The following is a 27212-nucleotide window of genomic DNA, read 5'->3' on the forward strand; positions in this document are numbered from 1 at the left end:
CAATCTCTGTTTCACCCTGTTCAGAAATCTGTGTATTTTTTTTGATCTATTAAAAGCATAACAAGAGGTACAGCTGGCTCGGAGAACTGTTTTATTAAAATCCCTGAGCAGCTTCTGGCAGGAAATCCAAATCCTACACTTGACATTTTCTACCTCTGCTGCTGAACGTTGGAAGCATTTTATCATATCAAGCTGATGCTTATGGAAGCACTTACTGAATATACAATGAAAGCAATTTAAGGCAGAACTTGAATAAGCTTGAGAAAATGTTTATTGCCAGTAGAATCCTAGGTATATGTTTGTTTGGATGCTGGGGGCTATTGTAAAAGATACAGTGCTGGAAAACCTTTGAGCTTTGCAATATTTTTCAAATCAACCCCCATTCAGGTATGATAGGATCAGATACTACAGGAAATTCCCTTTACTTTGACCTGAAAACCGTCTTGATCACCAGGCATTGACCACCTGTCCTATCCAGTAAGCAGTAACATAACATCAGCTTTCCTTTACATAGTGCCTTGAACTTAATTCAAGCATGTCAAGGCACTCCACAGAAATAAAGTAAGTTGACCTTGAGCGAAAGAAGGTTTTGTCACTTTCTCTCTCTCTCTCTAACTCTCTCTCTCTAACTCTCAGGCATTTATACTCTTCCAGTTATACCCCTTTTGTGAACCCTGATTCGAATTGCAGTAGCTGAGCCTTTCACTACTTGGACTCCAACTACTAGATCTTCACTTTGTCTCTGTCTCTTTTTGCTCTCTCTCGCGCACTCTCTATCCCTCATCTCCTCTCTCTCCCCCCCCCTCCCCCCCCCCCCCCCCCCGTCTCTGTCTCTCTCCCCCTCTCTGTCTCTCCGTCTCGCTGACCCCCTCTCCCTCGCTGACCCCCTCTCCCTCGCTGACCCCCTCTCCCTCGCTGACGCCCTCTCCCTTGCTGACCCCACACTCCGTTCCCCTCTCCCTCGCTGACCCCCCTCTCCCTCGCTGACCCCCCTCTCCCTCGCTGACCCCCCTCTCCCTCGCTGACCCCCCTCTCCCTCGCTGACCCCCCTCTCCCTCGCTGACCCCCCTCTCCCTCGCTGACCCCCCTCTCCCTCGCTGACCCCCCTCTCCCTCGCTGACCCCCCTCTCCCTCGCTGACCCCCCTCTCCCTCGCTGACCCCCCTCTCCCTCGCTGACCCCCCTCTCCCTCGCTGACCCCCCTCCCCCTCGCTGACCCCCCTCCCCCTCGCTGACCCCCCTCCCCCTCGCTGACCCCCCTCCCCCTCGCTGACCCCCCTCCCCCTCGCTGACCCCCCTCCCCCTCGCTGACCCCCCTCCCCCTCGCTGACCCCCCTCCCCCTCGCTGACCCCCCTCCCCCTCTCTCGCTGACCCCCCTCCCCCTCTCTCGCTGACCCCCCTCCCCCTCTCTCGCTGACCCCCCTCCCCCTCTCTCGCTGACCCCCCTCCCCCTCTCTCGCTGACCCCCCTCCCCCTCTCTCGCTGACCCCCCTCCCCCTCTCTCGCTGACCCCCCTCCCCCTCTCTCGCTGACCCCCCTCCCCCTCTCTCGCTGACCCCCCTCCCCCTCTCTCGCTGACCCCCCTCCCCCTCTCTCGCTGACCCCCCTCCCCCTCTCTCGCTGACCCCCCTCCCCCTCTCTCGCTGACCCCCCTCCCCCTCTCTCGCTGACCCCCCTCCCCCTCTCTCGCTGACCCCCCTCCCCCTCTCTCGCTGACCCCCCTCCCCCTCTCTCGCTGACCCCCCTCCCCCTCTCTCGCTGACCCCCCTCCCCCTCTCTCGCTGACCCCCCTCCCCCTCTCTCGCTGACCCCCCTCCCCCTCTCTCGCTGACCCCCCTCCCCCTCTCTCGCTGACCCCCCTCCCCCTCTCTCGCTGACCCCCCTCCCCCTCTCTCGCTGACCCCCCTCCCCCTCTCTCGCTGACCCCCCTCCCCCTCTCTCGCTGACCCCCCTCCCCCTCTCTCGCTGACCCCCCTCCCCCTCTCTCGCTGACCCCCCTCCCCCTCTCTCGCTGACCCCCCTCCCCCTCTCTCGCTGACCCCCCTCCCCCTCTCTCGCTGACCCCCCTCCCCCTCTCTCGCTGACCCCCCTCCCCCTCTCTCGCTGACCCCCCTCCCCCTCTCTCGCTGACCCCCCTCCCCCTCTCTCGCTGACCCCCCTCCCCCTCTCTCGCTGACCCCCCTCCCCCTCTCTCGCTGACCCCCCTCCCCCTCTCTCGCTGACCCCCCTCCCCCTCTCTCGCTGACCCCCCTCCCCCTCTCTCGCTGACCCCCCCTCCCCCTCTCTCGCTGACCCCCCCTCCCCCTCTCTCGCTGACCCCCCCTCCCCCTCTCTCGCTGACCCCCCCTCCCCCTCTCTCGCTGACCCCCCCTCCCCCTCTCTCGCTGACCCCCCCTCCCCCTCTCTCGCTGACCCCCCCTCCCCCTCTCTCGCTGACCCCCCCTCCCCCTCTCTCGCTGACCCCCCCTCCCCCTCTCTCGCTGACCCCCCCTCCCCCTCTCTCGCTGACCCCCCCTCCCCCTCTCTCGCTGACCCCCCCTCCCCCTCTCTCGCTGACCCCCCCTCCCCCTCTCTCGCTGACCCCCCCTCCCCCTCTCTCGCTGACCCCCCCTCCCCCTCTCTCGCTGACCCCCCCTCCCCCTCTCTCGCTGACCCCCCCTCCCCCTCTCTCGCTGACCCCCCCTCCCCCTCTCTCGCTGACCCCCCCTCCCCCTCTCTCGCTGACCCCCCCTCCCCCTCTCTCGCTGACCCCCCCTCCCCCTCTCTCGCTGACCCCCCCTCCCCCTCTCTCGCTGACCCCCCCTCCCCCTCTCTCGCTGACCCCCCCTCCCCCTCTCTCGCTGACCCCCCCTCCCCCTCTCTCGCTGACCCCCCCTCCCCCTCTCTCGCTGACCCCCCCTCCCCCTCTCTCGCTGACCCCCCCTCCCCCTCTCTCGCTGACCCCCCCTCCCCCTCTCTCGCTGACCCCCCCTCCCCCTCTCTCGCTGACCCCCCCTCCCCCTCTCTCGCTGACCCCCCCTCCCCCTCTCTCGCTGACCCCCCCTCCCCCTCTCTCGCTGACCCCCCCTCCCCCTCTCTCGCTGACCCCCCCTCCCCCTCTCTCGCTGACCCCCCCTCCCCCTCTCTCGCTGACCCCCCCTCCCCCTCTCTCGCTGACCCCCCCTCCCCCTCTCTCGCTGACCCCCCCTCCCCCTCTCTCGCTGACCCCCCCTCCCCCTCTCTCGCTGACCCCCCCTCCCCCTCTCTCGCTGACCCCCCCTCCCCCTCTCTCGCTGACCCCCCCTCCCCCTCTCTCGCTGACCCCCCCTCCCCCTCTCTCGCTGACCCCCCCTCCCCCTCTCTCGCTGACCCCCCCTCCCCCTCTCTCGCTGACCCCCCCTCCCCCTCTCTCGCTGACCCCCCCTCCCCCTCTCTCGCTGACCCCCCCTCCCCCTCTCTCGCTGACCCCCCCTCCCCCTCTCTCGCTGACCCCCCCTCCCCCTCTCTCGCTGACCCCCCCTCCCCCTCTCTCGCTGACCCCCCCTCCCCCTCTCTCGCTGACCCCCCCTCCCCCTCTCTCGCTGACCCCCCCTCCCCCTCTCTCGCTGACCCCCCCTCCCCCTCTCTCGCTGACCCCCCCTCCCCCTCTCTCGCTGACCCCCCCTCCCCCTCTCTCGCTGACCCCCCCTCCCCCTCTCTCGCTGACCCCCCCTCCCCCTCTCTCGCTGACCCCCCCTCCCCCTCTCTCGCTGACCCCCCCTCCCCCTCTCTCGCTGACCCCCCCTCCCCCTCTCTCGCTGACCCCCCCCTCCCCCTCTCTCGCTGACCCCCCCTCCCCCTCTCTCGCTGACCCCCCCTCCCCCTCTCTCGCTGACCCCCCCTCCCCCTCTCTCGCTGACCCCCCCTCCCCCTCTCTCGCTGACCCCCCCTCCCCCTCTCTCGCTGACCCCCCCTCCCCCTCTCTCGCTGACCCCCCCTCCCCCTCTCTCGCTGACCCCCCCTCCCCCTCTCTCGCTGACCCCCCCTCCCCCTCTCTCGCTGACCCCCCCTCCCCCTCTCTCGCTGACCCCCCCTCCCCCTCTCTCGCTGACCCCCCCTCCCCCTCTCTCGCTGACCCCCCCTCCCCCTCTCTCGCTGACCCCCCCTCCCCCTCTCTCGCTGACCCCCCCTCCCCCTCTCTCGCTGACCCCCCCTCCCCCTCTCTCGCTGACCCCCCCTCCCCCTCTCTCGCTGACCCCCCCTCCCCCTCTCTCGCTGACCCCCCCTCCCCCTCTCTCGCTGACCCCCCCTCCCCCTCTCTCGCTGACCCCCCCTCCCCCTCTCTCGCTGACCCCCCCTCCCCCTCTCTCGCTGACCCCCCCTCCCCCTCTCTCGCTGACCCCCCCTCCCCCTCTCTCGCTGACCCCCCCTCCCCCTCTCTCGCTGACCCCCCCTCCCCCTCTCTCGCTGACCCCCCCTCCCCCTCTCTCGCTGACCCCCCCTCCCCCTCTCTCGCTGACCCCCCCTCCCCCTCTCTCTCTCATCCCACTCTATCTCCACCATCTATCTCTTTCCCCCTCGCTCTTTCTCTCACCATGTCATCTCTCCCCCATCTCTCTCTCTCCCTCCCCAGCATCTCTCTCTCCCCTTCCCCAGCCTCTCTCTCTCCCCATCCTCCGTCTCTCTCTCTCTCTCTCTCTCTCCCCCTCCCTCCGTCTGTCTCTATCACCCCTCCTAGCCATCCTCCCCCAATTACCCCATGCTGCTGCTTAAAACCTACTTCTTCCTGTTGAAAGACCTGCTAAGTATTGAATTTGTTTCATGAAGCTCTGTGAAGGGTCACTGAACACGTTACTATGTTAAAAGTGTGATATAAACACAGGTTATTATTATTGTCTTAGCGCAGGTGATCAAACACTTGCTAGGCAAGTTAAAGTAGATCATTAGAGGAAGAGAAAAACATGGGGAGGGTTTGGAACAAACAATTCCAAAGTTTGAACCTAAACTAACTGAAGCTACGGCCATTTCACGCAATTTCCATGTCAGATGTGCTAATACACTGTGGTGATTTGTAGAATGTTGCCTTTAGGGAGAGATGGAAAATGGAATTACTGCACAGTCAGAATAAGGGCTTGGAGCAAATGGAAGAGCGAAGGGAGATTAATAAAATATTTCTTTTACAAAGGGTCCGCGCGCACTGTTTGACCTTCACATGCAGTCAGCATCCCGAACAGGATAAAACTGAAATCTCGTTACAGTTGGTGCCGATACAAAGTGGGTAGAGTGGTCTGGAATCAGTTGCATTGGGCGTGTTCAGTTAAAACTGATTGGTGTTCCTTTGAATTGATGTTTGTGTATTAGGCAGTTACTCTGTATGCAGCTGAGTAGTTTGGTTTAGAAAAAGAAAAACATGGTCTGTTTGACCTTGTTCAAAGTCAACGATATTGTATGTCTCAGTTACTCAATTACCCATTAATGAGTTGAAATGATTCCGATTGCTCTCAGAGCTGGTCTCAACATTACCTGGATCTCTATTGAAGATGACAGTAATTGTTCATTTGAGGAGAGCTCCATTCTATAGACCTGACTGTTTGTAAGCATGTTGCATAATGAGATTTAATAATCACCTAACCCACCACCCCTCATACCACCAGTAATTCATCCTGGAAAAGTAGTTGACGGTGAAGGCATAATATTGGCTGGCACCTGGGCTGGTGTATGCACATCACAACATTAATTCTTGTTTTTGTTGTGTTGTAAACAAAACCAGCTTCCTTGCCGAGCCTGGCTTACGAAAAGATTCTAGATTTGACTATACTTGTTTCACTGTAACACTTTCCACTTTGGCACAGGCACCTAGAAAGATTGAGTGGGGCATTCCAGGATACAAGGTGTGACTTGTATTGAGTGAAGGGTAGTCCAGCATTGTAAGAGATCATTTGTGGAGGATGAGCTGAAGCTGTGGTAGAATTCAATGCCATGGCTGGAGATCCTAAAGGTCGTTCTCCTGAAATTCACATTCATTAACTTTCATCTTTCCCACTATCTTGTCCTCACTGCCTCTCCATAGTCCTCAAGCTCCTCCACCACCTGAACAGTCTTGGGAAGAGCAGCAGACCAGTGTCACCCACCTCAGCGCTGAAGATTTTAAGGAGTTCATGAAGAAAAAGAAGCATGCCTTGGTCATGTTCTATGCACCTTGTAAGTTCTGATTTATATACTCTTTAGATGTGATGTTGAACTTTTTATGCTGTTCTGATTTTATGGCTCTTTCACAAAGCATCTTTTCCCATGTTAAACAATGGGCGGTTGCATTAATGAGGTTAATATCCTCTTGAGTATCACAAATTAGTTATTAATGGATGTAGGTTTGCTTGCTGAGCTGGAAGGTTCATTTTCAGACATTTCGTCACCATACTAGGTTACATCTTTAGTGAGCCTCCGGCGCTGAAGATGTTACCTAGTATGGTGACGAAACATCTGAAAATGAACCTTCCAGCTCAGTGAGCAAACCTACATCCAGAACCTCAACCTGAGCTACAAATCTTCTCAAAACTCACTAATTAGTTATTAATATATTGCATAAGCTGCTTAAGATGATTAATGGATTTGCTGGGGTAGGTAAACTATTCCTTGTGGTAGGAACTGACTGACACGGTGGGCGGTGGGAGGTGGGAGGTGCCAAAAACTAGAGGACATAGGTTTAAGGTGAGAGGGGAAAGATTGAAGTGGCAAATTTTTGACACAGTGTGGTGCTTGAATGGAATGAGCTGCCAGAGGAAGTGGTGGAGGCTGGTACAATTACAGCATTTAAAAGGCACGTGGATGGCGACATGAATAGGAAGAGTTTAGACGATTTGGGTAAAATGCTGGCAATTGGGCAAGTTGGACCAAAGGATCTGTTTCTGAGTTGTTACTGTTACTCCTACCTTGCATGAAGCAAAGTCAAAACTCCATTCCACCCTGTCTCAGGCAAACACGTGGTACAGACATCCTTGGTGCAAGTGCATGAGTTCTTACCTTTTTGGAGACTCTGTGTAGTTCATTTTCAATCCTGAGTATCATCATCTATTGTAGAAGAAAAATTGGTGTTTGAGGAAAGGGAGCCAAACATGCCCACAACCAAATGTCAATCTAAAACTTTGGCTGAATAGATTCACTGTGTTCGTGCAGCTCTCAAAACAGAAGTTGGATAACTGCCTGTTCAAGGATTCAGGATAAATAGATGGTGGGAGGGGGAACAATATCAGGGTGTAATAATTGAGATGTGAAGGAATAGGTTGGCAGGAGACCCACACAGAGTATAAATACCATCACAGACCAGTTGGGCCAATAGTCTGTTTCTGTGTTTAAGTTTGGTCTAATTCCATGTAAAGTGCATGATCAGCCAGCACCATTGAAGTGGAGTGGGATTGAGGAATGTGAGCCAAAATCTAAAACTGTCTTGGCTGTGATCAGCTGTTTTTAATTCTGCCTCCATTTTAGGGCAAAACTGTTATTAAAATTTTGAGTTTATTTATTATTTCTTTTTATATTCAGTTGTGGGATGTGAGCATCAGTTGCAAGGATAACAATTTATTCCTCAACCCCAGTTGCTGTGGTGGTGAGCCAACGTCCCTGAATGACTGCTGTCCACATAGTTAGGGTATATGCTCCCACAGTGCTGTCCCCCGTGACTGAGGGAACAATGATATGGTTTAACATTAGGATGGTGAGCAATTTGCAGGGGAACTTGCAGGTGGTGGCTGTCCTTGTCCTTCTCAAGGGCAGTGGTCACAGGTTTGGGAAATGCTGCTTTGAAGCCTTTGTAAGTTCTGCAGGGCATCTTGTAAATAGTATACAATGATGCTACTCTGCACCAGTGGTAGAGAGAATGAATGTTTAGTGTGGATTGTCAAACATGCAGACTGCTTGGTTTTGGATTATCGCAGCAGGTCAGGCAGCATCCAAGGAACAGGAGAATCGATGTTTCGGGCATAAGCCCTTCTTCAGGCTTATGCCCGAAACGTCGTTTCTCCTGTTCCTTGGATGCTGCCTGACCTGCTGCGCTTTTCCAGCAACACATTTTCAGCTCTGATCTCCAGCATCTGCAGTCCTCACTTTCTCCTGGTTTTGGATTATGTTGAGTATGTGATTTTGGAACTCCATACCCAAGAATATGGAGAGTATTCGATCAGGCTCCTAATTTAGGCCTTTGATATGGTGGACTAGTTTTGAAGAGAGTTACTCACTGCTGAATTTCCAGCTCCTGATCTACTCCTATAGCTACAGTATTTATATGGCTATTCTAGTTACGGTTCTGATAGCTGGTGGCTCTCTAAGTGAAAACATGCATCCTGTTCAAAGCATAGAAATTGTTGGAAAATCTCAGCAGGCATGCACAGCTCTTTCAGTAATTTCTACAAGTCTATAGCCTCTGTGTAACTAAAGGTTTCATAGTGACAATGAACTTTTAATTGACCCAGGAAGAATATTTGGGAAAAAAAAACACCAAAGAACTGCAGATGTTGGAAATCAGAAAAAAACCCAGAAATTGCTGGGAAAACTCAGCAGGTCTGACAGCATCTGTGCAAACAAAGCACAGTTGAGATTTATGATCCAGTGACCTGTCTTCAGAACAGTTTGTAGCTAAGAAATGATTGGGGCATATGCTGAAGATGGAGTGGAGAGAGGAGGGGAGAAGTAAATGATAGATGGAGATGAAACCCAGAGTGACACAGCAGCAAATGGACAGGCAAAGGAATGAGTAAAGGTTGGCCTTGGAGAATGTTTAGCTGCTAATGGGGGCTGTTAGCAGCCGCCAATGGGTTGTTTGTGTTAGCAGCCCATGTGATGAGTTGGAGTTGGGCTAAAGACACTGGCAAAGTTGGGGCTCAGGCCCTAAAATTATTGAGCTTAATACTGAGTCCTGAAGGCCACAGGGTCCTCAAGTGGAAAATTAGATACTGTTCTTCCAGCTTGGAATATTTGGCACATGTTTGTGTGTACAAGAGTGTTTATTTTATTGCAATTCAAAGTAGATGCTATCACTGCATTCCTAGTGATTACACTTGAAAGGACATGGTCGTCTAATGTTACTGGAGATGAGCAAGTCCAGACTTTCCCCTGTTTTACTAGTAATCAAAATGTGCTGAGCAATCTACCGAGAAGGATTTCTAGGCCCAAGTTTCCCCACCCAAGGAGGACTTCTATTGTTTTTTTAGATGGAGATGCCGAGTTCGCAAATGCATTTCTCGACTGAAACATGGATTTGAAGGTTTGTTTTGCTGGTACTATTTCCACATTAATTTGAGATGAAGGGCATTTCCCTGAAATTACGTTTCACCTAATCACATTGCGTCTCAGGTTATCACAAAACACAGTAACCTAAAATAGATATACTTGTTAATGTAAGGCGCTTCTGCCATCAGCAAGTAACAGAAACTTGTTATGTGAACATATCTTGAGTATGCTGTGAGTTGTCCTCTGGCCTGTTCCCAAGAATCAGTAAAGTTTGATGACTTTATTCTACTTTTGTACTGTTTTTTTAATCACTGAAGATCACCCTGTCATTTTTAGTCACTTGACGCCAACAGGGAGTTAGATTGCTGTGTGTCAAGAAGAATGATCAGTCATTGAGACCTGGGTGTCCTTGTGCACAGGTACTGAAAGTGAGTGCACAGGTGCAGCGGGCAGTAAAGAAGGCAAGCTGATGTTGGCCTTCATAGAGGATTTGAGGACAGGAACAAAGACATTTGCTGTAATTCTACAGGGCATTGGTGAGGCCACACCTGGGAATAATGTATGCACTTTGGTCACCCTATCTGAGGAAGGATGTTTCTCGTGATCATAGATTAGATTAGATTACTTACAGTGTGGAAACAGGTCCTTCGGCCCAACCAGTCCACACCGACCCTCTGAAGAGTAACCCACCCAGACCTATTTCCCTCCTAATACTAACACTAATGGGCAATTCAGCATGCCCAATTCATCTGGCCTGCACATCTTTGGACTGTGAGAGGAAACCGGAGCGCCCGAAGGAAACCCACGCAGACATGGAGAGAATGTGCACACTCCACGCAGACAGTCACCGAAACTGGAATCGAACCTGGGACCCTGGTACTGTGAGGCAGCAGTGCTAACCACTGAGCCATCATGCCACCCAGTAATATTGAATGGTGGAGCAGGCTCAAGGAGTGAAATGGCTTACTCCTGCCCCTTGCTTCTATGTAATATTACTTTCTTATCCTCACCATATTGGAATTGAATTTAATTTTCATTACATTTGAGGATTGATGCAGTTTCTTGGGGTGGTGAGTGGGAGGTTGATGGTGGGTTTGGTGGTTGCATAGAAGAGGGCGATACACCGTGGAAAAATTTATGAGAGAGGATTTATAATCATCTGGAAAGGAATAATTTGATTAGGGATAGTCAACACAGTTTTGTGAAGGATAGGTCGTGCCTCACACTAACCTTATTGAGTTCTTCAAGAAGGTGACAAAACAAGTCGATGAAAGTAAAGTGATTGATGTGTATGTGGACTTCAGTAAGGTGTTTGGTAAGGTTCTACATGGTAGGCTACTGCACAGAATACAGTGTTTCGGGATTGAAGGTGATTTAGAGGTTCGGATCAGAAATTGGCTAGTTGAAAGAAGACAGCGGATGGTGGCTGATGGGAAATGTTCTTCCTGGAGCTCAATTACCAGTGGTGTGCCACAAGGATCTGTTTTGGGACCACTGTTGTTTGTCATTTTTATAAATGATCTGGATGTAGGTGTAGAAGGATGAATTAGTAAATTTGCGGATGACGCTAAAGTAGGCAGAGTTGTGGGTTACAGAGGACATAGATGAGATGCAGAGCTGGGCTGAGAAGTGACAAATGGAGTTTAATTTGGAAAAAGTGTGAGGTAGTTCACTTCAGAAGAAATAAAAGGAATGCAGAGTACTGTGCTAATGGTAAAATTCTTGGCAGTGTAGATGAACAGAGAGATCTCGACGTTCAGGTGCATAAGTCCCTGAAAGTTACCACCCAGGTTGATAAGGTTGTTAAGAAGGCATATGATGTGTTGGCATTTATTGGTAGGGGGATTGAGTTTTGGAGCCACGAGGTCATGTTTCAGCTGTACAAGACACTGGTAAGGCCGCACTGGAGTATTGCATGTAGTTCTGGTCACCTGATTATAGGAAGGATGTGGAAGCTTTGGAAAGAGTTCAGGTGAGATTTACCAGGATGTTGCCTGGTATGGAAGGAAGGTCTTATGAGGAAAGGCTGAGGGAAGTAAGGCTGTTTTCGTTGGAGAGAAGAAGGTTGAGAGGTGACTTAATTGAGATGTATAAGATAATCAGAGGGTTAGATAGGGTGGACAGTGAGAACCTTTTTTTCTCAGATGGTGAAGGCTAACACAAGGGGACATAACTTTAAATTGAGTGGTGATAAAGTTAGGACAGATATCGGGGTACTTTCTTTACTCAGTAGTAAGGGGTTCGAATGGCCTGCCTGCAACAGTAGTAAATTCGCCAACATTAAGGGCATTTAAATGGGCATTGGACATACGTATGGATAATATTAGAACGGTGTAGGTTAGATGGGCATCAGATTAATTTCACAGATCAGTGCAGCATTGAGGGCCGAAGGGCCTGTACTGTGCTATATCCTTCTACGTTCTATGTTCTATGCTTGCCATTGTATCTCTCTTCATGTTGCTATTTCTTCACAAGTCCTTGTTGCAATTTATTCTTCTATAGCAACTCATTGGAAAAGGTTAAAACTTTACCTTTGAGTTTAGATGTTTTGATTTTGTTTTCCCTGGGAAGTTGTGCCGTTTAATGGGGTTTTGAAAAGCTTAGTTATAGTTGATGGCTCAACTTGCTCAATGAGACTGAGAACTCCTGATCAAATCTTTTAAAACATTTTAATCAACTGCGATTAACTGAAACCTGTTTTTTGTTGGATGCAGGCAAGCTGCTGTGCATTTTCAGAATGTTTTTATTCTCATTTGATTTTTCAAGTCCATAGCTTTTCTTTCTCTCTTGTTCATTGCTTTATCACGACTCTTCAGTCCCTCTTGCCTTAGGTTTGTATAGAATACATTTTGAAAATTCAGGTAAACATCAAGTTGCCCCTTAGAGGTTGTAAATTTTATGAAACATGACATAAAACAGTAGTCTGTTAGAAGGTTTCTCTGTGGTCCTCCAGCACAACAATGAACAATAATCACCTTCTCCAGCATTACGAATATCAGGGATACACAGTTTTTAAAATATTGGATAATAGGGCTGTTTTAAGCCTAAGATAATTGTAAAATCTTTGAATGTAGCAAACACTTCCGGCAGGTGTCACACTGCCTGTAACTGTTCAGATTTATATATTTTTTAATGCAGTACTTTATATGGATATGTGGTGACTGTTAAAGTGCACAGCATCAAGTCAGCTAATTTGAGAGGAACGCAATTTGGAACAGTCATATGTTTTTGAAAAGGAAGTTAATCACCATTGAATAGCCAATACTAGCATTTGTAAAATGTGGCAAAGTTGCCCTTACAATAACCATGTAAAAAGAGTCAAATTCTCTGAGCCACCTGTATCCTAATTTAACATATAACTATTTCAATATTCGCATTCCTAACCAGAACATAGGGCAGAATATTGAAGATTTTTGTAACAAATTCTTCCATTGTTATGAATGGGGAAAGATGTGAACAGCAACGCACTTACCCCCACACCGTTTATTTTAATATATTACCCATAACTCTCCAGTTTCTTTCTGAACATCCTGGAAAAGATTAATCTTTTTTAAAAATTCAATGAAATTCCTCTCTGAATGATATCATTTGATCCTCGTGACATCCTTTGTCCACATCTCAATTCATATGTAAATTGACCCTATGTTCTGGTCATACCCAGCAGACTTGGAATGCTGAACAATAAGAGAAAAGAATTGAGCAGAAGTGGCAATGTACTAATCCAAAGGTGAGAGTTCCTTCCTGCAGAAGAACTTAATCTGCGCAATATGATTAAAGTGTAAAAGAATTATTTGGAGTTACATTATTGGAAATCATGACCAGAAAAATCCCTGAGGTGCTCAGTGGCGTTATATCTTTCAGAATTAATATTTTACTTAGTGGCATGCAAAACAATAACCTGAGAACATATTGCCGCAGAGGAAATTATTCTCTTTCTGTACCAGCCATGGCTCAGTGGGTAGAATTCTTGCCTCTGATTCCAAAGGTGGCTTCTGATCCCATTGCCAGAGACTGAAGCACAAAATCTGGATAGACACTTCAGTGCAGTACTGAAGGAGGTGTTTTCTTGTCCGAGGTGCCATCACTCTGGTGAATTGTCAGTCTGTGGTCCTTTCTGCGCCATGGGGAATGAAATATCTTCTGACATGATGTGAAGACGACCAAGGGGGTTTCCCCAATGATCCTTCATTATATTAAAGAGAATATCTGGCCACTAACATTGCTGTTTGTAGCAACTTGGTGTGTTTTAATTGGCTGCCATTTATCTTCCAGATTTCTTCAGACGTATGAAGTGCCTTGACACATCCTGAAATGCAAGTTCGTTAGAAGTTAGCAAATCTTGACTTGAAAGTTATTTTTTATGCCAATAAGATGATCAAATTGTGGCCTCAATTCCACCTTCCTGCTTATCACTGATAACTTTAACTCCCTTGTTAGACCTATCCAAATGTAGATATAAGAGCTAATGCAACCCTCAGCTAGGAGTCTTGCGCGTGCGCAGTTACAGTCTGCACACTTAATTGTTTGGCCCCCGTTCATCTCTGAGCTGGATGGTCACCTGTAAGCTAGTCTGAAATGTGGTGACTGATCTTTTCAAACCAAATTCTTCATCAGGTTGTGTGTCTTTATGATGCAAAGCATATCTTTACTGATTCTTCAACGCAACGACTTTCATTGTTTTGTTTTTCTGATGATAAATATCTAGTAGTTTGTATGCTGCTGATCCAAATTTCTCTAAATATAGGTAGTTACTTAATCAATTTAATAAAACATTGGATAGCTGTCACAAAGGAATGCGATGGTAGATGAGTTGCAGAAGGAATATTTGAGTTGTTGATAGGTGTAAATTTGTTTCATTCAGTTGAATGGGCTAATATCCAGAAAGCCTCAGAGGGGTCATACTAAGCATTTATTGTTTGGACTTGTGAAAAACAATGGTTATTTCAGATAATTCAGTCCTTGAACTGAACGTGTACATGCATTTACAACTTCAACTGTAACTAAAGCTTTATGTATGCAGAGGATGGGTGAACAAACAAGAAAATGAGATCCTTGTCCTGCAATTGGGTTTTTTAAATGTGAATTATTATCCACCTGCAAAGTACCATCTCCCAAAACAATTGTTTCTAACTCCAGTGTTTGATTTTGCAAGTTTTTTTGAAAGGAACATTGAGAAGCTTGTTTCCAACGGTGAACATGATCACAACTAGAGGCTGCCTCTGTTAACACTAGCAGAGCAGTCCTCTTAAACTGCAGGACTTGTGGATCAATGCTGTGAGGCCTGAACACATGCCTGTCTTAGCAAATTAGATTCTTTTGGGAACACCATTTTGTATCAATGATTTCTCTCCTCAATTAGTGTGTCATGTTCTAGTGTAGCATAATACAGAAGGAGACTATTGAGTCTGCACTGGCTCTTTCAAAAAAACAATCTAATTGGCTCCACTTTAGAGTTCTAAGCATAAAGTACTCTCCAATAAAATATGAAAAGACCATCCGTTGAGAATATGGCTCTAGGATGGCAAATAGAAAATTGGGTTTAAATGTTTTCAAATGCCCCTAATTTCTCAAAGCACCTACCTACACTAAACAATAACAGGCATGGCCGTTTATTGATAGCCAACCCATTTACCTCAGTGGAATATTTCCCTTAAAGTCTTTAGCCAGAAAGTGGTTAGAATATGGAACTGCCATAAGTAATTGAGAGGGGAAGCATACATTAACGGAAAGTGATATAAATGCATGAATGAGAAAGGAAGATGTTTCAGTAATATTTATTGACAGCATTTATTAACTGGTGTGAAAAATTCATCTGGTTCACTACTATCCTTCTGGAAAGGAAGCAGCTCCACTTACCCCATCTGGCCTACATGTGACTTTCAACCCACAGCAATGTGATTAACTTTGGACTGCCCTCTGAAATAGTCAAGCAAGCCATTCAGTTCACGAGAGAGTTAGAGATGGGTAACGATTGTTGACCTTGTCACTAATGCCCACATTCTAAAAAGAGTAAAGGTTTAGTCTGGGGAAACTTGCTCAGCATGGACAGGCAGGACCAAAGGATCTGTTGCTGTGCTGTATGACTATGACTTAAAAACTGGCTGACACTGGGTTTAATGCTCTTTACCATTTATTCTGAATGAGAGTGTAATATTTGGGAATCTCCAGTTATCAGCAATACCATTCACGTATCTAAGAACAGTTGGAAGATTGTGATCAGAATTTCCATAGTTAATTAATCCAGAATGTGCCCCATCTGGATCAAATGACTTTCCTACTTTCAGTACAGCCAACCTTTTAATTGCCTTTTCAATTTTTATTCGATCTAATATTACTGAAAGCTCCTCTATTACCGCAAAATTGGTAAATTCTCTTTCGTGAAGACAGCTGCTTAATGCATGTTGGTACCTCAGCAATGTTCTCTGCATCTGAAAGATCTTTTTTTATGACGAATCAGCCTGCAACTCTGCTACTCATAGGCTAACTTATGCCAAGTTCATCTATTACACAGTCATTTCCTGGCTAATCAACATCTCCACTTTAAGAATTTTTTAAAAAATACCAAAGAACTGCAGATGCTGGCAATCAGAAACACAAGCAAAAATTGCTGGAAACACTCAGCACGTCTGCCAGCATCTGTAGAGAGGCAACAGAGTTAACATTGTGATTCTCCTTCATTTGTTCTGATATCTGTTTGTTTAACTTTGTTTTCCCACCTCAGGTACTGCCAGACCTGCTAAGTTTTTCCAGAAATTTCTACTCGTGTTTAAGATTCTTTCTCCTTCTTTGCAAATTTCTTATCTTTGTAACCTCTACAATCCTTATATCTGCATTCCTCCAATGGTCATCTTGCACTTTAACAATTTTAATTGGGTGGTATGATGGCTCAGTGGTTTGCATTGCTGCTTCACAGCACCAGGGACCTGGGATTGATTCCACCCTTAGCTGCCTGTGTGGAGTTTGCATGTTCTCCTGTGTCTGTGTGGGTTTCCTCCATGTCCAAAAATGTGCAGGCAATGTGGGTTGGCATGCTAAATTGCCCTTAATATTCAGGGGTATGTAGAAATGCAGGGTTTGAGGGGGGATGGAGTGGGGGGGCGGTGGTTAGTTGCGATCTATCTGGGTGGGATGCTCTTCAGTGGGTCGCTGTGGATTTGATGGGTTCAATGGTCTGCTTCCACACTATAGGGATTCTATGAAATTGCTCCACCATTAGCAGTCAGCTTCCTAGATCATATATCCCTTTGAACAGGTTTTTGGTCATCTGCCATAATATCTCTGTGGCTGTATGTTGGATATTTTTTTCTCATGGCTTTTCTCATCTGCCTAGAATATTTCTTTGTTTTAAAGGCGCTATATGAATCCAAGTTGTTGATTATAAAAGACTTTTGTATTTACTTTAATGTTACCCAGTCATGCAATATTTGTTCCTTATTCTAGTTTCTAGCTGTCCTCCACATTTACTGCATGAAAGATAGTATAACTCAAGTATGAGAGTCACGTCTTGGTACATAAGTCAGTAGGAATTGTCTTAAAATGCTTATCCTTGTTCTCAAATCCTTCCATTGCCTTGGCCCTCCCTGTGATGCATTTGACCAGACCCAACTCACTCTAAAGTATGTGCTGTTCTACTTCTGGCTCCCTTTATGCTGTCAATTAGAACTGCCTCCAGATTGGTGGCCACATCTTCAATTACTTGGGCCCCAATGGAATTAGCTAAAACTTTTCTGCCTTTCTTACCCACCTTGTTTCTTTAAGACATTCTTTTAACATAACCTCTGACTGGCCCAATATCTCCTTTACGTGGCTTGATGTTAAACTTTGATTTATAATACTTAGATGAAGTGGCTTGGGACATTTCATTGCATTGAAGGTGCTATATAAATATGATTTGTTGCTGTTAGTTTTGGATTTAAGTACCAGTGTAGCAACCCCAGTTACATTTACAAAACAAATCATTGCTTGCACAAATTTGTTGTGCACCATACTCTCATATGTTCACACATTCAGTGGCTGTTTGTTTTGCTGCTGCAAATGACTGTTCAATATCTTTCTGTTGTTTAGAATTAATTTTTTTAAAGTAATACTGGAATTCTTTGTGAATTACTAACGCTGTCTTCAATTCGGCATCTCTCTTCGTAACAAAGAAATGTAATTTGTATTTTAGTTTTGAAATTTACTTTGAACTTTCTTTCCAAAAGCTTGACAATGACAGATTCTCATTTCTGGAAGAGGAAGTGGCAAGTTCCTAAATGATGTTTGTCACTTGGAACCTTTGGTTGCAGATGATATTGTTTCTAGCAAAGCTATATTTGCTAATGCACAATTTCTCCCCCTCCTCAATTTTGGGTGATGTGTTAAAGTGCTAATGCACTGTGATTAGGTTCTCATTCAGGTGTTAGTAATCTGTTTGCTGTTTTATGAACACAAAAGCTGACGCAATATCAGTCTCCCCAGGGAGGGAGGGAAACATTTGAGCAGTTTCTTGTTTGCAAAGAAAGGACATAAATCTGCAACATTTAAACTAAATGCTGTTTTGGAGCTCACTGTTCAGGCTGGCTCATAATACCAGTGCACAGGGAGTGCTGCGTAGTTGGAGGTGCCATTTTTGGGAAAGACGTTAAACCAAGGTTCCATCGAGCCCCTTAAAAGATGGAATGATTTGATTTGATTTCAATATGTGCAAGTAGCCCCACCCGTTATTTATCGTTCAACAAATATCCACTTCTCATTACTGCACCAAAGTCTCAGCCTAGAGTTTGTCGCACATTTTAGGGTGTGCATCAAGCTTCAGATCATCAAAATTATATTAAAACCGTGCAGAATTACAGCTGGGCTCCGCTTGGAGTGCTGTCACTCTTCTCACGTATACATTACAAATTGGTGGAGAAGTACTGGAGAATGTCTAAATTTGTTTTCGTTATGATGCTGGAATTATCGAGCTTCAGTTTCTTCCTTTCTGCAGAGAAGACTTAGAGATGAAGTGATAGAGACCTTGACAATTGTCGCGACTCATTGGGGTGGTGTACTGGAAACTAGTTCCTGCTAAGTTTGATTAAACCGTAGACCTGCCAAATTCTACCTTACTGTCTAATTCAGTTTAAATGGACATGCACACAGGTTTTCCTTTAACAAGAAAATAGCTCTTTACTGCAATCACATTTTTAATTGGAAAGGAAGAAACCAGAGTTGCTAATTTATAACTTAATCTCATTCAATGCACACAAAGAGACTAACATATATTATGGGTGAGAAAGGGAAGAAAAAAGAAGTCCATGCAGTTCTGGCATCAATCCGGATCATATTCAATCTGGGTTGTTTGTTTCAACGCTTTCATGTTCTTTTTCAATGATACAAGGTTTTTGGTTAACTGAGTGAAGGTGTATTCCGTTTTTTTGTTTCAACAAGGAAATTTGCTTGGAGGACAGTTCACAGGGAAATGGTGAGTGAGAACAACTATGAGGCGATTTTCTGTTACCTCCATACACAGAAGGGTGCGAGATAGATGTAGGTGTTTTCTCTTTGAAGGCTAGAAGCTTCTGTTTTATTGATCGCATGCAGGCTATGGTCACCTTCCCAGGAATTAATCAAAATATTGTCAGGCAGCTGTCTCTTCATTCAGAAATTCACCAGCTCTATTCTATCTGACTTCCCTCACATTTTTCTAAGTATGTGCAGCATTGAATGTACAGCTTCTTGGGCGTCAGTTAGATCAGTTGGCTGGACAGCTGGTTTGTGATGCAGTGTGAAGTCAATGACGTGTGTTACCCTGAAGGACTCTCCTTTTCAACCTCTCCTCTCTCCTGAAGTGTGGTAATCTTTAGGTTAAATCATTACCAATTGTCTCTCTGTAATGAGAGATCAGCCCTCTGGTCTTGTGGGACTATGACAACTTTACCTCTATGCTGCTTCTAGTGTCCAGTAAATGAGATTTTTAAACCTACAAATATATCTTTACACAGCCTTCTTGGTTTGAAGCAAGGTTTCCTTTTTTGGTCCACAGTCCAAAACGAAAGATAATAAAAATGTTTTTACACAATTTTGAAGAAATTCGGAAGGGTGGACATCAAAGTGTTTTGATTGGTCTTGATTGCAAAACTAAAGTTTGCAAAAACACAAAATTAACATGGTTAATACTATAAGAAATTGAGGCTAAATCTCTGGACTTAGTGTTGTGAGATTTTTTTCTTAACTCATTCATGGAATGTGTGCATCATTGTCTGGGCCAGCATTTATTGCCCATTCCTAGTTGCCCTTGAAGGTGGTTATGAATTGCCTTCTTGAACAGCTGCAGTCCATGTTAAGGAGAAAGTTCCAGGATTTTGTTCCAGTGACAGTGAAGGGGCAATGATATAGTACCATGTCAGGATATGTAGCATGGAGGGGACTTTGCAAATGCTGGTGTTCCTATTTATCTACTGGCCTTGCCTTTCTGATTAGATTCCCTACAGTGTGGAAATAGGCCATTTGGCCCAACGAGTCCACACCAACCCTTCGAAGAGTAACCCTCCCAGACCCATTTCCCTCTGACTAATGCACCTAACATTATGGGCAATTTAGCATGGCCAATTCACCTGACCTTCACCTTTGGACTGTGGGAGGAAGCCAGAGCACTCGGAGGAAACCCATGCAGACATAGAGAATGTGCAAACTCCACACAGTTGCCAGAGGCTGGAATTGAACCTGGGACCCTGGTGTTGTGATGTAGCAGTGCTAACCACTGAGCCACTGTGCCATTTCTGGGTGGAATTTTAAAACGACTACATCCAACGTGGGGCTGCAGAACTATAACCATGAGACTAAGAGTCTCGTGCTCTACTGCCTGAGTCAGCCAGCATAATGAGTTACAGGGGAGGGTCACCATATGCAGAAATGTAACTGGAGCAGCCTATTATCAACACCATATTTACAAGTACAAACAAAAGGCTGCAATTCTGCGTTCTGTGAGAACCAATTCATCTCTTTGCCTTCCACCCCCCCCATCCCCCGACCCAATCAGCCTGTCTATCATGCACAAGACTGTCAGAATGCAATGGAATTCTCAAAACTAGCAAGAATGGGTGCAGGTTCAGCATTCGCTAAAGTAAAGCAATCTACTTAACCATTTGCTCTGTCACCAGATTCTACACTCCTCTCCATTGATGCACCATGGCTATCGTTGGTATTGTCCATAAGATGCATTGGAACCATGCAGCAGTCTTACTGGGGCAGATCCATTCAGTTCCAAGACCATGAGCATTAGGAAAGATGAAAGCAGCAAATCATCATTATTTGCCTCAACTGTGAGGGAGGAAATTACTGGGCCTTTGTACAAAATCTCTATGTTCTTTAGCCACAGGTGAGGTTGCAAAGAACTGGAAAATAGTGGAAGGGTGTCTTTCTGACTGGAGATCGATGACCAGTTATGTTCTGCAGGGATCAGTGCTGGGACCCATGTTGTTTGTAACATATATAAATGATTTGGAGGAGAATATAGGTGCTGGAAATGTGTTGCTGGAAAAGCGCAGCAGGTCAGGCAGCATCCAAGGAGCAGGAGAATCGATGTTTCGGGCATGAGCCCTTCTTCAGGAATGAGGAAAGTGTGCCAAGCAGGCTAAGATAAAAGGTAGGGAGGAGGGACTTGGGGAGGGGCGTTGGAAATGCGATAGGTGGAAGGAGGTTAAGGTGAGGGTGATAGGCCGGAGTGGGGGTGCGGGGGGGAGAGGTCAGGAAGAAGATTGCAGGTTAGGAAGGTGGTGCTGAGTTCGAGGGTTGGGACTGAGACAAGGTGGGGGGAGGGGCAATGAAGAAACTGGAGAAATCTGAGTTCATCCCTTGTGGTTGGAGGGTTCCTAGGCAGAAGATGAGGCGCTCTTCCTCCAGCCGTCGTGTTGCTATGGTCTGGCGATGGAGGAGTCCAAGGACCTGCATGTCCTTGGTGGAGTGGGAGGGGGAGTTGAAGTGTTGAGCCACGGGGTGGTTGGGTTGGTTAGTCCGGGTGTCCCAGAGGTGTTCTCTGAAACGTTCCACAAGTAGGCGGTCTGTCTCCCCAATATAGAGGAGGACACATCGGATGCAGTGGATGCAGTAAGTGATGTGTGTGGAGGTGCAGGTGAATTTGTGGCAGATATGGAAGGATCCCTTGGGGCCTTGGAGGGAAGTAAAGGGTGAGGTGTGGGCGCAAGTATTGTATTTCTTACGGTTGTAGGGGAAGGTGCCGGGCGTGGAGGTTGGGTTGGTGGGGGGGGTGTGGACCTGACGAGGGAGTCACGGAGGGAGTGGTCTTTTCGGAACACTGATAGGGGAGGGGAGGGAAATATATCCCTGGTGGTGGGGTCTGTTTGGAGGTGGCGGAAATGACGAAGGATGATACGATGTATCTGTAGGTTGGTGAGAACCATTGGGGTTCTGTCCTGGTGGTGATTGGAGGGGCGGGGCTCAAGGGTGGAGGAGCGGGATGTGGAGGAAATGCGGTGGAGAATCCAGCTGATCTCCAGCATCTGCAGTCCTCACTTTCTCCTCGGAGAATATAGGTGGCCTAATGAGCTAGTTTGAGGTTGACAGAAAGGTTGGGGAGCTGTGGATAGAGAAGAGAATCGCCAGAGAATACAGCAGAATACAGATGCACTGGAGACTTGGATGGAGAAATGGCAGATGGCATTTAATCTAGACAAGTGCGAGGTATTGCATTTTTGGAAGGTCTAATACAGGAGGGAAATGTATAGTAAATGGCAGAACCTTAGAAATATTAGCATATAGAGGGATCTTGGCATACGCATCCACAGTTCCCTGAAAGTGGCATCACAAGTCGGTCAAGACGGCTTATGGTATGCTTGCCTTCATTGGTCAGGATGTTGAGTATAAGAGGTATAATTAGTAAGTTTGCAGATGATACCAAAATTGGAGGTATAGTGGACAGCGAAGAGGGTTACCTCAGATTACAACAGGATCTGGACCAGATGGGCAAATGGGCTGAGAAGTGGCAAATTGAGTTTAATTCAGATAAATGTGAGGTGCTGCATTTTGGGAAAACAAATCTTAGTAGAACTTATACACTTAATGGTAAGGCCCTAGGGAGTGTTGCTGAACAAAGAGACCTTGGAGTGCAGATTCATAGCTCCTTGAAAGCTCCTTGCAGGTAAGTAGGATAGTGAAGAAGGCATTTGGTATGCTTTCCTTTATTGGTCAGAGTATTGAGTACAGGAGTTGGGAAGTCATGTTGTGGCTGGACAGGGCATTGGTTAGGCTGCTGTTGGAATATTGCGTGCAATTCTGGTCTCCTTCCTATTGGAAAGATGTTGTGAAACATGAAAGGGTTCAGAAAAGATTTACAAGGATGTTACCAGGGTTGGAGGATTTGAGCTATAGGGAGCATCGGAGGCTAAGGGGTGACCTTGTAGAGGTTTACAAAATTATGAGTGGCATGAATAGGATAAATAGACAAAGTCTTTTCCCTGGGGTCAGGGAGTCCAGAACTAGAGGGAATAGGTTTAGGGTGGGAGGGGAAAGATATAAAAGAGACTTAAGGGGCAACATTTTCACGCAGAGGGTGGTACGTGTATGGAATAAGCTGCCAGAGGAAGTGGTGGGTGCTGGTACAATTGCAACATTTAAGAGGCATTTGGATGGGTATATGAATAGGAAGAGTTTGGAGGGATATGGGCCGAGTGCTGGCAGGTGGGACTAGATTGGGTTGGGATATCTGGTCAGCATGGACGGGTTGGACCAAAGGGTCTTGTTTCCGTGCTGTACATCTCTATGACTCTAAGTGTCTGTGCAGGTTTGATGGGATGAAGTGCCTGTTCCTATATTCTTTGTTCTTTATTTGTTCCACTCCATGTGATGTAATTAAATCAAAATCCTGGAACCCTCTTCCAAATTGATCTAGTGGCATCTCTGCGCCCCAAGAAACTGTAGCAATTTCAAGAAGGCAATTCACCACCACCAGGACAAAACAATAATGAAGGAAAGGCAATATAGTTCCAAGTACAAACTAATAGTGGCTAATAGTGGAAGTTGTAGGTGGTAGTATTCTCATGCTTTTCCTGCACTTATTCTTGCTTTTGAAGGCCGTGGGTTTAGAAATTGCTGTCAAAGAAGCTTTGACAGTCGGCTATAGTGTATCTTGTAGATGTGACATCAGTGATGAATGGGATGCTAATGTCGTGCACTGCTCAGTGCTGGACGGTGTTGAGCTCCTTGAGTGTTGTTGAATATGCATTCATCGGGTAATTGAGAAGTGTTCCATCACTCTCCTGACTCGAGTTTGTAGATGATGGACAGGCTTTGGGGAAATCAGGAATTGGTTTCCTGTCAGAAGTCCAAGCCTCTGACCTGCTCTTGTTTTTGCATTATTTATTTGACTGGTTCAGTTCTAGTGTGTGGAGCATCCAAGATGATATTTATGGGGAATTCAGTGATGGCAATGCTGATAAATGTCAGAAGGAGATTCTGTCATGTTGGAGAAGCTTATTCCTCTCTCTGCTGTCAAATATGCTGAGCTTCTCCACTTGTTTTTATTTCAAATCTCTGGCATCTGCAATACTTTGGTTTTAAGTTATAAATGTAAGTGAAACTCAGTGAAATTGACAAGATTGTTTCTGTTTGAGATGTATCCTCTGGCCCTCAGTAAAAGCAAAATACTATGGGTGCAGGTATTCTGAAACGAAACAAAGTGCTGGAGAAACTCAGAAGGCCTGGGAGCGACCATGGAGAGAGAGTTGATATTTCAAGTCCAGTGCAGCAACTCTTCAGAGGATGACTTATGAAATGGGCCCCATTGGACTCAACATTAACTTTGTTTCTGCACAGATGCTGCTAGATCTGCTGGATTTCAGCAGCACTTTGTGTTTATATCTTATGACCTGTTCCTTTCTGCTCGGATGTGGGAAATATTTTTCTGTGGAGTGATGGTGTTACATTGTTGGCCTGTGGCTACCAGTGGGAGCAGGCTGAAACTTATTGTCATCTCTTTCTTTCTTTCTCTCTCTCTCTCCCTCTCTCTTCCGCCCCCCCCCCCCCCCACCCACCGTTACCTTTGAATCTTGAGGGACATTTGACGTGAATAGCCAGCACTCCCAGCTCGAGTGCCTTGAGCTCTGTCACCACAGTCCTAACTTTCCTGCCAAAGTTTCCACGGATTTTAAAAAAAAGGAATAATTTACCTTGTCTGGGATTTTTGGTGCCATTTCTTGTGACTGGTACTCTCTTGATTTTTCATAAGTCTGCCACTGCTGAGTAAATTTGCGGTTGGTTCATTGTGTTCCCCTGGGGCTGATGTTGTGGCTCACCTACAAAACTGTGTTGTCGCGTGTAAAACTCTATAAGGGCTGTTGCAGGTTACCTTGAGGTTGCGACAGCACCACTGAAAACCACTGAAATTATTGGATTCTGAATGCATCAGTTAATTTCTGCTGCAGCAATAATTCAGAGAGCCTTTCAACAGAGCCTGTGTTTGAAAAGGGGCTTGTTGTTGAGAACAATGCTGAACTGTTTGACCTCCCAGGCAGCTCGGTCTGCAGCCAGTACGTATGATTACGAACAGTATAATGTGAGTACTCATCTGATTTGAAAGTTTTAGGCTTGCTTCCAACACAGTGTCAGGTCAATTTCAGTTTGCTCAAATGCCTACTCTGGTGACTCGCACTACCAGACCGGGATTACTGCCTGGTTTAGCTCCCCAATGAGCTGCCTTCTTACTCAGGCGCACAATCAGAAATCCATTTCATATCTCTAGAGCAAAAAGGTAGTTTGCTTTGACAGCAAAATCTGGGTGATTTAAGCTACGTTGAAGAATTATGTATTGCAACAGGACAGGCAGATGTTACAAGCTAGCAGACTTGAAAGTTGTCGCGCGTGTGTGTGTGTGTGTGTGTGTGTGCGCCTTTCTAGTGACCTGACTGAACTTAGGCAATAGAATGAGGCCCACTTTCAGGGAGTAGGAAAAACAATGTGAAATGAGATGCACCATGAAGGAGATATTACTGCACTGCCCAACTGAGGAGAAGTGAAGAATCTCTTGAGGAATGTGTGTTGTATTTCTAATGGAGGCAAGAAGTACTAAAGCATACTGAATTAAATGCTATGAACGTAGCTCAAACATGTATTCATTTAGCCGATTAATGGCATCCTGATTTAACTTGTATCAATACCTGTTCACACTGGGGAGAGCACCATGCCTGCTTTGTTTCGAAATTTGCGCTTTGAAATGTAGCTCACAAAGCCAGCTCTATAGGAAGGATTTCCAGTAGTTGGATCATTGGGTGATTGAGCCCAGCCACGTTTTGAAGGATAGTTTCATACCTCTGACCCTTCACTGCTGAGTTTAAATAGAGACCAGGTGGGGGGGCGTGGGGTTTCATGTCAGGAGCCATTTCTGCCCTGCTCTAGCAAAAGCCTGAAGTTTCAAATTCTTATCCTTGCTTGGAATTCCATCCACAGGCCTTGCCATCCTTTTCTTTGTCACCTTCCCCAAAACCTCAATAACATAACATTAGAACTTCAATTCCAGCCTCTTACACATCCCCACCAATCTTTTATCACTTCATCATTAAGGTATCATTAACTGAGCTGAAATCAAACTGCAGGAGATCTGAAACAAAAGCAGATATTGCTGGAGTAACTCGGCAAGCCTAGAAGCATCTCTGGAGAGAGAGAAGAGTTAATGTTGAGTCCCTTACCCTCCTTCAAAACCATTTTGAAAAGGGTCACTGGATCAAAACGTTTGACTCTGCTTTTTTCCCATAGCTGCTGCCAGACCTTCTGAGTTTCTCCAGCAATTTCTATTTTTATATGCCTTAAACTACCTGGGCCCTAACTCTGGAATTCCTTCAAAAAAAACCTCTCTGCTTTTCTAAGACTCTGCTTAAAATTTATCTGTTTCACCAAGCTATTGTCCATTTGACCTAATATCTCCTTAAGTTAGTCTGTGACACTTTATTTTTGACTGTGCTCCTGTGAATTCATGGGGTGAGGGATCATCGCAAAAAGCTAAGTGTAGGTATGGTATATTTTGCTAGATTAAGGATGCTTTTTGAAATGCTAGTTGCTGTTGCACCCATATGTCTCCCAATGGCCACTTAAGGTGCATCATAGGTGGAAATTGGATTCAATCTGCCAAGGAGATTCTGTTGTTCAAAGATCAAAACAATGTCTACTTGCACACACAGTCTTAACACACTTGAATTATTTTTTCTCTCGTTAAGGTTTTTCCTGCTCCTTACTACTAGCCAGTGACCCTCACTAAGTGATGTATGAAGGTAGGGTTCCATTGCTGCAGAATTGATTACACACTATCTCTTATCCACACCCTGGTCCATGCAATTTCCACTAGCCAGTAATGTGGGTGCCCATGGTGCTTCTTTCAGGCTTGCTGTCTGCAGGAGATGGTGTACTACCCTGAAAATCTGACCTTGGTACAAATTCAACACTATTTCTTGTCACAGTGGTACAGTGACAATTTGTCTGTACTTAATCATTGAATAGAATGAGACTTGTAGCCCAGCAATGGCCTCACAGATGCCCATTTCAATCCACCGATCTGTACGAGGGAGGTTAATCTCGTCTAACACACTTTTTTCTCTCGTTAAGGTTTTTCCTGCTGCTTACTACTAGTCAGTGACCCTCACTAAGTGATGTATGATGGTAGGGTTTCCCTGCTGCAGAATTGACTACAGACTATCTTTGTCAAAATCATTGCATGAAGTGTCATCATTTAGGCAACTGTGAAACCATATTTAATGTGAGGAATCATTATCTTGAGGAGAAATGAGAGTAAACACTGGCTGAGTGGAAGACTGGTGTCATTTCCTTTGCAGCCTTGAAGTGAGAGTAAACATGGAGTGATACATCTATTGAATGAGTTTTTGTCGCTTTTCCTATTTGTTGCTTTATGCTTAAAAATGTGTGTTGTGCACGTTATTTTTAAACCATAAAGCAACATATGAGAAAAGAGATATCAATTCATTCAATAGAGTCATAGAGATGTAGAGCATGGAAACAGACCTTTCAGTCCAACCTGTCCATGCCGACCAGATAACCCAACCCAATCTAGT

The 27212-nt window shown here is 46.4% G+C and overlaps 1 protein-coding gene across 1 annotated transcript in view; it reads left to right on the forward strand.

The window, feature by feature from the left end:
• pdia5 (protein disulfide isomerase family A, member 5) overlaps positions 1 to 27212 on the forward strand; it is a 113730-nt gene that overhangs the window by 59287 nt on the left and 27231 nt on the right. The window contains exon 14 of the mRNA XM_072579921.1: positions 6029 to 6159. Within this exon, the coding sequence (XP_072436022.1) occupies positions 6029 to 6159 (131 nt within the window). The remainder of the gene's footprint in view (positions 1 to 6028; positions 6160 to 27212) is intronic.

The sequence above is a fragment of the Chiloscyllium punctatum genome, chromosome 10 (genome assembly GCF_047496795.1).
Source record: "Chiloscyllium punctatum isolate Juve2018m chromosome 10, sChiPun1.3, whole genome shotgun sequence".
NCBI classification, from domain to species: domain Eukaryota; kingdom Metazoa; phylum Chordata; class Chondrichthyes; order Orectolobiformes; family Hemiscylliidae; genus Chiloscyllium; species Chiloscyllium punctatum.